The sequence below is a fragment of the Halyomorpha halys genome, unplaced genomic scaffold (assembly GCF_000696795.3).
Source record: "Halyomorpha halys isolate HHAL.00 unplaced genomic scaffold, Hhal_1.1 Scaffold472.1, whole genome shotgun sequence".
In the NCBI taxonomy this organism is placed as follows: Eukaryota; Metazoa; Arthropoda; class Insecta; order Hemiptera; family Pentatomidae; genus Halyomorpha; species Halyomorpha halys.
In genome coordinates, this window is record NW_027111148.1 from 205312 (window position 1) to 218271 (window position 12960).

The following is a 12960-nucleotide window of genomic DNA, read 5'->3' on the forward strand; positions in this document are numbered from 1 at the left end:
ATGTTATCTTGTGCTTTAACTGACGATTACCAGCAAAGTGAGGCCAAACATTGATGTATAATTTAGTTGTATAATTTATCTACTATTTTAAGTTACCTTTTTTTACTGCCACCCTGACCCTCTTCCTTCAATAATTACATTATTTCAATACTTCAACTAACAATCTTCCAATCTAATATTAATAATTATTTACTATAAGATAATTTATTGCTAATTTGAAATTATTACAAATACATTCTAGAACTAATGACAGTTCCGATATGACAAACTTTTTTTCACTAAAGAATACTACTTTTGTTTTGATTTCCATGAATTTTACCTATGTTATATTTAATGGAACCATAAAAAAATGACTTCATTAAAATTTAAAAAAAGAAGGAAAACAGCGTCCTCTATTTAAAAGTAAATAGATCTCAGGCAGTTATTGATATAACTTAAGTGGAGCTTTCACAATGATGGCATTAGCTACTAACATCATGCAGATTGACATTAAATGTTGTATTAAAAGGATTTTCTTGATAGTTGATAGCACTATAAGCTATCACTGATCTAGACGAACTTGCAAGACAGATATCTGTCACACAGAACCTACAAGTTTTGGCTCTTTAAATTTGTAATTATTTTGCTACTGTAATACTAAAGATAGGAAACGTTACTGTTATATAAATGAAATTAGTTTTGAAGCTGAATCATAAAGCTGACCTATTATTAATTTCAGGAAGATGGTCCAAATTGTGGCAAAAAGAGGTGATAAAGAAGCAGAATATTGTTAGTTGTTAGTTTGTTAGTAACCAACATCCCTATTGCAAGGCTGAATGAAAACAAGATACAAACATTTTAAAGGATGATAAGACTATAAGAATATGCATTGAACGTTATATAAAAGAAATAAAAAATATTTTTATATAACTTATAATCCCTGTAAGTTGGGGTGAAACATTGGTTCCTAATAATTGGTTTTTTCTGCTATTTTTGTACCATTTTTGACTACCACAGGAACAATCTTCCTATATACAATTAATTAGGTATGGTCCACGAATAATTTTTCAATCTGATTTATTATTAGCCATGGTGAACATAACTAAGGTTAATGAAAAATAAAAATCTAAACAAATATTAAAAATCCCAAATCCTATGGGTTGTTTTGTTTGATCGTCCTTAATGGCTTTAAATTGCTAATGTACAATCTACACTACATGGTACATGAAGACTATTCTTGAAACATTGCTAATTAGAAGACACATATTCATGGAAGCCATTGTTCCCAGGTCACACACCTTTGGTATATTCTTGACTCTAGCTAAGGTCAAGGAGAACATTATTAGTAGAGGGGTCTGTGTAACAATGTAATAAATATTTAACCTTCAGAGGTTTAGGCTCTCTCTCCTCCACCGAAATGCCTTTTTTTTTTTTAATTTACTTTAGAAAATCAATCAAGCATAAATCAATATTCTGGAACCATTACATGAGAAATCTGAGATAGTGCAATTAGATTGGGCACTTTACAATTAATCTGAGGCTTCATTGGTACCTCTAATATTCTGAATTTATCTATATTTATGAAATTATTAGCCCTCTCTGAAAAAAAAAAAAACCTGGCTATGTTTCTGTTTTCCAACCTCCAAAATAGGATTTAATTAAGAACTTGGGAATTTAATTTTACTAATAATTTATCATTGGTCTCATGGTGAAATCATGAATGTGCATATTTCTAAATATAAATAACTAGTTGTAATCCTACAATTAATGTTTTAAAAGGTTTTATTTGTTAAAACTTTATTATATTTCTTTTCAGAATTTTATTTTATACCCTTTATCCACTTTTATATTCTTTATATCATCCAAACGACATTTTGGGCTCTTCTGTCCATTATCAAGTTCTACAAATAAAAGTATTTACAATCAACAGTTTTACAATTGACATACAGTTATAATCAACAATATTTACATTGCATTTTAATAAAAAAAGTGTTACACATTTACATACAAATAATTCAATATTTAACTATATATAAATTAACGTTACTAAAATAGTATTGGAATACAGCACTAGTGAAAAATAAAAAAATAGGACTTATATTCTATTTGGAATATATAAAAATGATTTTCAAGTTAAAATGACATATTTTCACAAATTAATAATTAGGCAAGGAAAAAAATAAGAACAATAACTGGGCAATTTGGCTTAGTCTCAAAAACATTGTCGATGTGTAAATGGTTATAAATTAGTAAAGTGAATTTACATATAGTTAAATATTGAATTATTTGTATGTTAATGTGTAAAACTTTTTTTATTAAAATGCAATGTAAACTTTCTTGATTTTAAGTGTATGTTAATTGTAAAACTGTTGATTATAATTATTTTTATTTGTAAAACTGTTTGGTTGTAAATATTTTTATTTGTAAAACAGTTGATTGTAAATATTTTTATTTGTAAAACTGTTGATTGTAAATATGTTTATTTGTAGAACTTGATGACGGGCAGAAAAGCCCGAAACATTGTTTGGATGATATGAAGAATAAAGAAGTGGATACAGGGTATTAAATAAAGTCCTTAAAAGAAATATAATAAAAGATATTTCTAATTTTGGGAAAATGAGGTTTGGCTTAAAAAAAAATGTTGCAGACTAAACTTACCAATGCAAATAGCCCAAAGAGGCTCATGCACATTTATGGTTTTGTCATTGAAAATAGATATTAATTTAATTTAGTAAGTAAAGTTTGATTTTTTTCATGCTAGTGGTTTTGCCTTCAGACTGATGATAGTATTTACACAGTGGAAAAAAACATGCAATTATAATTTTAAATCTATCCTCGGTCATAATTTAGGGAGGCCCCTATTATATGAGTGCAATATATTGAAAATAAATTTGATAGAGTTAAATAATATGATGATGGATATTTCTAATAATTCTTAGGTGACATCTAATTAAGTAGAAATAATATTTATTGATTAGATATCTAATAACTAGCTGTACAATCCATCATCTATATAAAAATATTTCTTATATCTTATAGATTAGCTACAAATGGGGGAAGAAAACGAGAAGGTTTCCATAAAATTGGAGCGCAGTTGGCCAAAAGTTTTATTTCATATACACTTGCATATTCTGGCAGCTTATGGATTGTACCTGCTCATCACTCAAGCCACTTGGTCTACCATTCTACTCTGTAAGTATCATTTCTGGTAAACAAAGTATATTTTTATTTTATTTTACAAATTTATTGTACAATATATAACTTATAATATTATTTTCTAATTTTATATAATACAATTTATGCAAGAAGTAGTTAAGATAATGGGGAACTTAATAGAGGTATTATCTAAATACAAATAAAGTATTTTTAGTTCATTATAAACATATCATTATAAATATCAAACATTGTAACGGATAGTAAAAAATTATGTTAATTGGAAGTTAACTGATCTATTCAAAATTTTGAATAATTTATTTTTTCTAATTTTGCATAATTACATCAGAATCCAATATTTGGTCCAAATATGAAAACGTACATCAGTTTTACTCCTTTGGGTCTCCCTAATTGCTTTCAATTGTTGAGAAATGGTTACAAACCTGACTAAGATCTCTTTGTTTATTTTGTGTCTACATATTGATCCTAATCTATGAAAATTGAGGTTTGTTTTGCCAATTTATTTTAATTTTAACTTGGTGTTTCTTAGAACCTCTTCCTCTTACCAACCCTTTTTTTAATTTACATAATTAATTGTTACATTATATAATTACATTATTTATAAGTAGCATGATATGGTAAAGTTATTAATTTATGTTTTTATAGTTCTAGCATTTGTTTTTTGGGGTATGGTGGGTCTTACTCTCGGATGTCATAGGCTATGGGCTCACAGAACATATCAAGCTTCTCTGCCATTGCGGATTTTCCTAGCCGCTGGTCAGCTTCTAGTTTGTGATGTAAGTAATCTGATAAAACTGTGATAAAAACTTAAAACGTTTACACACTGAAACAAATTGAAAATACACCTCACAATTATATGGGATCACAAAAAGACGCTTATTCAGAATGTAATAATAATGATAATAATAATAATATTCTTTATTTATTCTGCGATTGATCTCTTAAGAATAATATACAGGCATCAAAATTAGGCTTTAAAGCCTTAGAGCAAAGTACAAAATAAAAATGAAATTATAAAACGTCATAAAATATAGTAAAAAGTGAATTTGAAAAGATAAAAATGAACCACAATAATTAACTAAGTATATAAAATAAAAATAGAACAAATAAAATAAAACTATATGTCATATCATAAAACATAAGATGACTAACTTCTGATAATAAATAAAAGGAGAAAAAAAATTATAAAAATCAAATACAGTTAAACTGAAAGTAATAAATGGAAAGGTACAATTTCTGCTAATATACATATTTACAAGTATAAAACAAAAAGGTGAAGCATTAAATACAGAAAATATATAAACCTTGATTGAAACTTTCAATTGTTATTTTTCCGGAATTGGGTGGACAGAAGGTGGTCGAAGATATGGGATTTGAAGTTTGGAAGGGTATTGGAACTACGAATGAAGGAGGGAATAGAATCCTTAAGGGAAGAGGAGTGGATGAGGAAAGATCTAAGGCTGCGGTTCGATGGGCAGTTACATATAAGTCTGAAGGCCATGAGCGGGTATTGCGGGAATGCACTGAGGATTTAAATTGAAGGATATCAGAGATGTATGATGGATGGCGGGATTGGATAATTTGGTAGAGGAAGGAAGCAAGAAAATATTTACGACGAAAGGAGGGGTAAAGCCACTTCAATTCTTCATAAAATCGGGTGACAGAGGCGTCCCTGGAGACCCCAAAAATAAATCGTACAAAGCAATTAATTAACTGTTTTAATTTTGCTTTGAGATCCCCAGAGACACCCCCGTAAACCACACAGCAATAATCAAGGTGGGGGAAGTTAAAAAAGTGACCAGGACCCTATGGGTTTCAAAAGGAAGTAGGTGATGTAGATAATTTAAACGTTTTAGGGTGGAGAAGGTACGACAGGAAATATGGGAAACATGTTTTTTTCCAGGAGAGAGTTTGGTCTATAGTGACACCAAGGTTTTTAACATATGGATGGAATTGTATTGGATTGTTGTTTAGGAGTAAGGTTGGAATATGAGGAATAGTTTTCAAGAGGTGATTGGATCCTATTACGATTACCTTACCCTTCTCTGCATTTAGCTTAAGCTTGTTTTCTTGTGCCCAGTGACTAATTCGATTCAAGTCCTCTTGAAGCACGTGGCTACCAATAGATCAGAAGATGGGAGGGAAAGGTTAATTTGGAGATCATCAGCGTACAAATGGTATTGATATTCAATGGCGAAAAGGCTAGGGGAAAGCGATGAACTTTGAGGGACATCACAGCTAAGGGGTCAAGTCATTGATGGTAGTTTATCTGGAACCGATATGTACTGGGAGCAATCGGAAAGGAAGGATTGAAACCAGTACAAAGTACTGTTAGATAAAGGAAGATTTCGTAGTTTGTTAAGAAGGATGTTGTTGTTGACCGTATCAAATGCTTTGGAGAAATCAAGGAGGATTAGGATAGTTAGGTTTTGGTGTTCCATTGCAGTTTGGAGGTCGTGGGTTATTTTAAGGAGAGCGGATTGTGTTGAATAGCCAGGTCAAAAGCCGGATTGGAGGGGATTGATGTGGGAACGTTCATCTAAGAAGTTTGAGAGTTGGTTTTGAAAGGTTAGAGAGGAGAGAAATAGGGCAGAAGTCATTAGGTGAAGAAGAATTTGTATGTACATTTTTTCTAGGCTAAAACATTTAAGGCAGCTTCCTTGGCAGTAAATTAACTATACATATTAGCTCACCTTTCCTAAGCATCATAAAACCTGCAAGAGCTGACCACAAATGGTTCACTTTTAAACTGAAAGGTCGCTCCTTAAGACTTATTCAAGACATGGCCAACACATAAAACATGAATGTTTGCTTAAGGTCGAACAGAAGCTGTATGAAGGTAACCAAAAACATTAGTGTCAAGATCAGTGGCGTAACTCACCAAATGTTCAAGGGATGCCAGAGAGTTACTTGGTGAGGATAACTTTCCTCTTTCTATATATGAGACACAAGTTTAAAAACATTTAATTTTAAGCTATAGTTCAATACTGTCGTCATTTTAGTTTACTTATTCAATTTTCCTTCCCCAAGATTATTTAAAGGGTTTAGAAGGGAATATTATATTTGTAAGATGATTACTATATTTGAAAGATTTTTTATTTTGTTATTTGTACTTTAGAGTTCAATATCTTACACATTTCAACCCAATTGTTAGACCTTTTCTGATATTTAGTTAGGAAAAAATAAATAAATAAACTAGTTGTAAAATTCTAGGAATATTACTGTCCCCTATCCATTTTTGAAAAGGGGCATATTCACTTCCTTTTTGAAAAATGAAGGTATACATTTGGTAACAGTATGAACTGTTTATATAAGGTATATCTTATCTTTTGGATGTAGGTATGAATTTTTTGAGAGCTTACATATGTCAGAATCCATGTTCAAATTTTAATCTCAAATATCTCTTCTTTGTGGTTCTTCTTGAGTGTTACTAATATTATATACAAAAAGGTAGTGTTCATCAAGGAATGGTAAGTCCCAGACAATTTTTGGGAATGTAGTAGTCAAATTCTACAGTTTTTGTAAAGAAGGAATCATTCCTATATTTTAATTTGCAAAATCATGGTAAATATTTACCATTTTATCAATATTTACACAAAATATCAGGCTAGAAAGTCTGCACTTCTTAACCTTACTTATAACATGTTAGAGCAGAAAATACATGAGTTTAATACAAAAAACTAGTGACTCAAAATCGGAAATTTAAAGTGAAATGACCTACTGATTATTATTTTAAGTCAACTGACAAGCAAAAATAATAAGTTCTAGGTTTTTTTTTTTGTTTTTACTTTGTATTTCTTTTTTTAAAAAATTTCTAGTAAGAGCTAGGGCATGTACTAGGGAGGCCATGGCTTCCCCCGGAGATGTATACGCATCCTCAAGAGATGCCACAAGATGCTCTCTACAAATACATTCTAGCATCTGATACCTTTTTGTGACTGTAATAATATTGTAAAACCTGCCATCCTCAGATTGTTCGTTTATTCTGTCAGAATAAAGTTGAGACTTTAATGATATAAAAAAAAACTTTTTTTTAACAGATATGATATAATAAAAAAGTAGTTTCCAACTATTTATTGACAAATAAATATTTGAAAACTATTTTTTGCTTCTTCCAACCATACACCTGATCGTCTCCTTCAAATAAAAGAAATGTTTTTAATATCTCAAAAGTACCTAATAAAAAATTTTATTTATATCTTTGTCATCATAAGTTATCAAACAAATTTAAATTAATTTCAGGGCTCAATAATCAGTTGGGTTTCTTGGCATCGCTTACATCACAAGCATCATGGCACTGATTTAGATCCTCATGACTATAAGAGAGGAATTTTCTTTGCTCAGTATGCTTCACATTGCCTTACAGATAACCCAGAGCAAGAGCGAGCTAAAAAGCAAATTCCTATCGATGATTTAGAAGAAGATAGTGTGACTTACTTCCAAAATTTGTAAGTTCTGATTTTCCCTTAAATTATCATTCTTACACATACCAATTAGAAAAAATATCTATTGGTATTAAGGCTGGCCTTTCATAATCGAGTTTTCATAGAGTTCATTGAAGGTGAGTATTTAGGCAACAATGTTGGTGGGATTAGTATCAAACCAATGCCATTTCATTCATTACGCTGTTTTATAATTTTTAGATTACTAAAATGATTTTTAAAATTATAAGCATTGTTTATTTCTTGTAATTTATCCTAGACAATGTCAATCTGACTGCTTTAGTATTAATTATCTTCGAGTCCAGGTAAGAGAAGAAATAGTAAGATCTTGTCAAATTAGTAGTTTCTCTTAGAAAAGAGACCAACATATGATGTTATCAGATACTGGCATGTATTTCATCTTTGCTGTAAATGGCTCCTGCCAGAGGCTCCATCCTTAGCAGAAGTGCAGTAGTCTTTCCAGCCAAATGCAATAATCACTGATTTGATGGTGTTAAGAGGTAATGCTGAATAATTCTTCCATTATTAGGGATTTGGAGTCAATAACACCACTTTCTTATGATAAATCCATTTTTCAACCTCCTGAGCTATTCTATTTTTTTACTTTCATGGAGATTGTACAATGATTTACCATCTAATAGTCTTATAATTATGTAAGATACTTATGTAGAAGATGAGCACTATTAGGGGGAGTTTAGAGAAACACTACACTGAAAAATTTCTTTGCAACTTTAAGTTTACTTGGGTGGTTAGTCACTTGTGTTGTTATTCGCGAATTTAAGTTATTTATTGTCAATGAAGTTGTTTTTATTTGTATTTATCATATTTCTCCTAAGTTTTTGTTAAATAAAATTTTTTTAGGATACTACCTCTACTGAAAAGGATAAGTTGGCATTTTTTTGCTTCTTGAGCTAGCGAAATTCAACTAATTAAAGTAATAGTAACCTTTATTAAAAAAAATAACCTTATGCAGTATTAACCTACACTATTATTACTACTGCTTCATTATTATAACCCATATTGGATCAGAATATTGGAAGGTGGGGGCCTAAAGTTTCATAAATAGGAATCAGTTCATAGTATCAAATTCGTTTTTAAGTAGTAATTTTAGTAAAATTGAGTAATCAGACATAATTAAAATATAATTATTTAATGTCCCATATCAAGTTCGAAAATAAAAGAGGGAAATACTTTATTTTTTTACTAGCATTGCTGGCCAAATTTATTAGGTTGCTACATGACATACTTATTAATCCATTAATTTACATAATATTTACTAATTTTTTTATATTTATTTTACCTAAATATCATTAAAAAAGTTATTACTAACAAACAATTACATAAATGTATTTTTTTTTTTTGTTTTTCCCTATGTCTGTTTTGATCTCCCATTCAACTTATCTTTTTCAGCCTATCAAAAAAAAGAAAAAGAAAACAGAACTTAAAAGTTTTGTTTCAATTTGAAAAGTAATCAAATGACAAAATATTTATTTATTCATACATACAAAAACATGAAATTATAGAAATGAATAAATAAATAGATAGTAATAAGTTAAAAACTGATAAATAATAATAAATATCAGTCAATTAACAAAAGAATAGTCGACTATTGCTATATCTCATAGCTGCCACTAGTAGCACTCATGGTTCCCTATCATGTAGACAAGTACTTTATTTACTATAAATATATAATCACTTTTTGCAATATAAAAATTCATTATCATTAGCCTAACATAGTGATCTGTAATTTTGTATGTATTTATTCCTCTGTTCATCGGTTAGTGAATACATTGCACCTTCATGCTCAGTCCATTATTATTTTCAAAAAAGAAGTATATATTTTTCTGAAAATTAAGCATTACTTCTTCCAATTATATATCTAAAATTTTATTATTTCATTATTATAATTTGTATCAGTATCTCTCACATTATGACCAAGCAATGAAAATGGACATAAATACTATGTACTATGTATACTATTATTATTTAACATTACATCCCTCGAATCATGGATATTTTTGCTAATCAGTATTTTGTGCATTACAGACTTTACATAATCCTAATGCCAATATTTGGTCTTTTACTACCTTCAAATACGGCTATGGAGTACTGTGGAGAGTCATTTGCTGTTGCATTTTTTGTAATTGGCTTCCTCCGAGTTGTTGTTCTCCTTAATTTATCTTGGCTGATACATTCAGGATATCTTGTTTGGGGACTTGATCCACTGGATAAGTAAGCTATAGTTTTAATTCTAATTAAAATACCAAATTTCATTGCATGGATTATTTATTAAATTATTATATATGTTTTATAGTATGTATTTAAACCAGTTTTAGAGGCATTTTAGTTTAGAACTCATATAGTGTAATGCTAAAATGGAATTTGGCTTATAAACATATTCAAATTTTGCATACTTAGTTGCGTTGAGTTACCTTAATCAGTTAAAAACTAATAAGAATAAGAAGAGTAAAGAATAAGCAAACGTATCAAAACTGATCGTGTTGCATCCTTTATTATTTTTTTCTGGCTCCCAAAAACCAAGTAATTCATATCCTAGTAATTTTTTTCCAAAAATAAAACTAATATAAAACAAATAGTTAAAGTTAAAGCTAAACATTCAAAAGAGTTCAGTGATAAAATAAAAAACATATTTATTTCGTATAATTTTTAATTCTTGGGGAGCTGGTTCTCCCTCATCTTGAGTTTAATGTGGCTTGCATGAGATGAAGCATTGATCAAAATTTTGGAATAAATCCTCATGGATATTTTCATGTTTTTCGAATAAAAAAAATTTAATTCTTTGAACAATTTTGGTAAAAAAAAGCACTTCTTTATTTATTGCACTTGGTAGATACTGATATAATTCTGGACTATATGATGACTACTATAAATATTGGATTTTCTCACTATTGTGGAAGAGGTTTTATATACTTTTTTTCCTCTAATTTTTTTAAATTGTTAAACGGACTAATAACTTGTAGAAATAAGCCAGCCAATCGTGAAGGGCAACAACTCTCAAACACCTGAAGAGTTAAGCCAAGACCCTCATCAGACTTGTTTTCACTTATGGATCAGAAACCTGGACACTCACAAGCTGAAGACAAAAAGATCCTTGTCTTTGAGCGAAAGATCCTTCGCCACATAGTAATACCAGTTAAGGTCGAAGAGAATTGGAGAAGGAGGAAGAACAGGGACATCTACTGTCTTTATGTTAATATAGATGTAATGAGACACATTGAACTAGAAAGACTGCATAAGGCCAAGAATTTAGTTAAAGGGATTTATAAAATTAACTTTTTATTTTTTTATTTTAAGACTGATTGTTTGGTAATTGAGTTTTTAACTATCTACATAATTAATTTTGCATTAATAAGCGAAAACAGATATTTATTGAAGCCTAGACTTATTTTTCATAAATTATTTTCAGGCGTTCAAGTGATACATGGCTAGTATTTTTCTTCAACAAGTCACTTTGGCCTCAGTACCACTACTTGCTTCCATGGGATTATAGATCTGGAGAATTTGGAACATATGATAGTGGATGCAACACAGCCATCCTTAAAGTTTTTGCAGCCCTTGGTCTCGCAACTGGACTCTCAACCATTTCCAGGAATGGTGTAAAAAAAGCCCTGGCAGCCGCAGTCGACTCAGGAAGGCCTGTAGTAGATTGTCTCTCAGAGCACAAATTGGTCCTTCTTGACATTGTCAACCCAGATCCAGATAACAACTAACTCTTCTAAGTTATTAAAATAATTCAAAGACTGTTGAAATATTTTATAATAAACTTGTGATTTTTAACTTTTTGTCAATTCTTCATGAAATATTTAAATCTGTAAATATTTGTGTGAGATTAGAATAAATTATGTGAATATTAAGTAATATTATGGAAAGGAATTTAATACATCACGTTGCTAACTTATGTCCAGTATATAATTTTTATACTTCTAATTGATATATTAATACATAATCTTATGTAGTCTTTTATTAGATTATATATTTAATAAAAAATGAGGATTTATCAATGCAAATTTCCTTGCTAAACTTTGACAACATTAAAATTTTATCAATTTTCACTTTTTTAATCACCTATTGAAGCTATAGAATTACTGTTGTCTACTTCAGTCGTTTATGAGTTATAACACAACTCTGAAGCAAACTCGATCCAAAAGATGCTAACTAATATCAAAATATAACTAACTATCTAGAATCCAAACAATAATATAATTTTGTGAAGTTTGATTATTAAATAATGGAAGTATTAATAAATAAATTTAGATTAGAAACTGTTCAAACTGATGCCTTCAAGTTGATAACATATTTTAATTAGTAAAGAAAATACTTTTTAAAACTTCTTCGATTGAATCCTGAGGAATTAGTATCAGCACCTTCTCTGAAGAAGTATCAAATGGTGACATCAGAATAGTTCTAAAACAATGGACAATCAATCATTCAGTTTTCATTTATTCAGAAAAAAGATAAGCAGCACGTAGTTACTGAATATATTTTAAAAAAGCTCGAACATTAAATATTTTTGTTGTACTGTTATTCCTTAATACGATTAAATTAAGATTTATGTAATCTTTATTATTTAATTTTAAATTCAGTAGAATGATGATGTTAACCTCACTGTTATACATCATGAATTATTTGTCAGAACAAATTACAAATGGAGTCCAAACAATAGAAACATATTAAGATGAGCAGGATTGTAAAAATGCATGGTATATTATTTTCATTAGCTTTGTTAAAGTATTATAAAGTGCACAATAAGCCTTGTTGGTTGCAGTGCTTTGCAGTGCCAAAAAAAAAATTATAATAAATGAAATTAGTCTCACAATTTTCTAGTTATCTGAAAAATACTACTTCAAATAACAAATAAAAGAAATATTGAATGACTTTGGAATAATACTTCTGTTCTGACAAACATGAAAGCCTTGCCAGTATTCAAGAATAAAGTGGTTCTTGATAAAAATATTCAGACTCATTAAATGTGCGAATCACTTCAAGACTAATACAGAACATGGAAAGCCTTACTTTGAGCCCATGTATTATTTCTCATATTGAGCTTTAGAAGCTATGATAGTTGTTGGTTGCGGAGAAAATGGACTCAGTTACGCTCAAGAAGTCCTGTCTTGGTAAGGTTTAACAGAAGATCTTATCTGAGGTGGATTGATGAAGCTTTGTTGGAGGAGTTGTAAATCAACCTCTGGGTTAGCAACATGTGATATGACCTTTATTTTACATATATTCTAACATATTTTTAAATGAGTATTATATAATTACAACTAGAGGTATCTGAACCTCTTTGTATATCTCATACAATTTAATAATTGAACAATTTAGGCAATGAATCCTTGAAATGGGT

General features: G+C 29.6%; 1 protein-coding gene across 2 annotated transcripts in view; it reads left to right on the plus strand.

Annotated features, from left to right (window-relative positions):
• The window catches only part of LOC106683205 (acyl-CoA Delta-9 desaturase), a 12319-nt gene extending 926 nt beyond the window's left edge, over positions 1-11393 (plus strand). Inside the window, exons 1-6 of one of the 2 annotated variants that reach the window (XM_014424518.1) lie at positions 2520-2538; positions 3019-3171; positions 3799-3929; positions 7396-7601; positions 9642-9827; positions 11023-11393. In XM_014424518.1, the coding sequence (XP_014280004.1) occupies positions 3030-3171; positions 3799-3929; positions 7396-7601; positions 9642-9827; positions 11023-11326 (969 nt within the window). In that variant the 5' untranslated portion in view covers positions 2520-2538; positions 3019-3029 and the 3' untranslated portion in view covers positions 11327-11393. Of the gene's footprint in view, positions 1-2519; positions 2539-3018; positions 3172-3798; positions 3930-7395; positions 7602-9641; positions 9828-11022 lie in introns of those variants that run through there. The other variant, XM_014424517.2, reaches the window with a different exon arrangement.
• The last annotated feature ends 1567 nt before the right edge of the window (positions 11394-12960 follow it).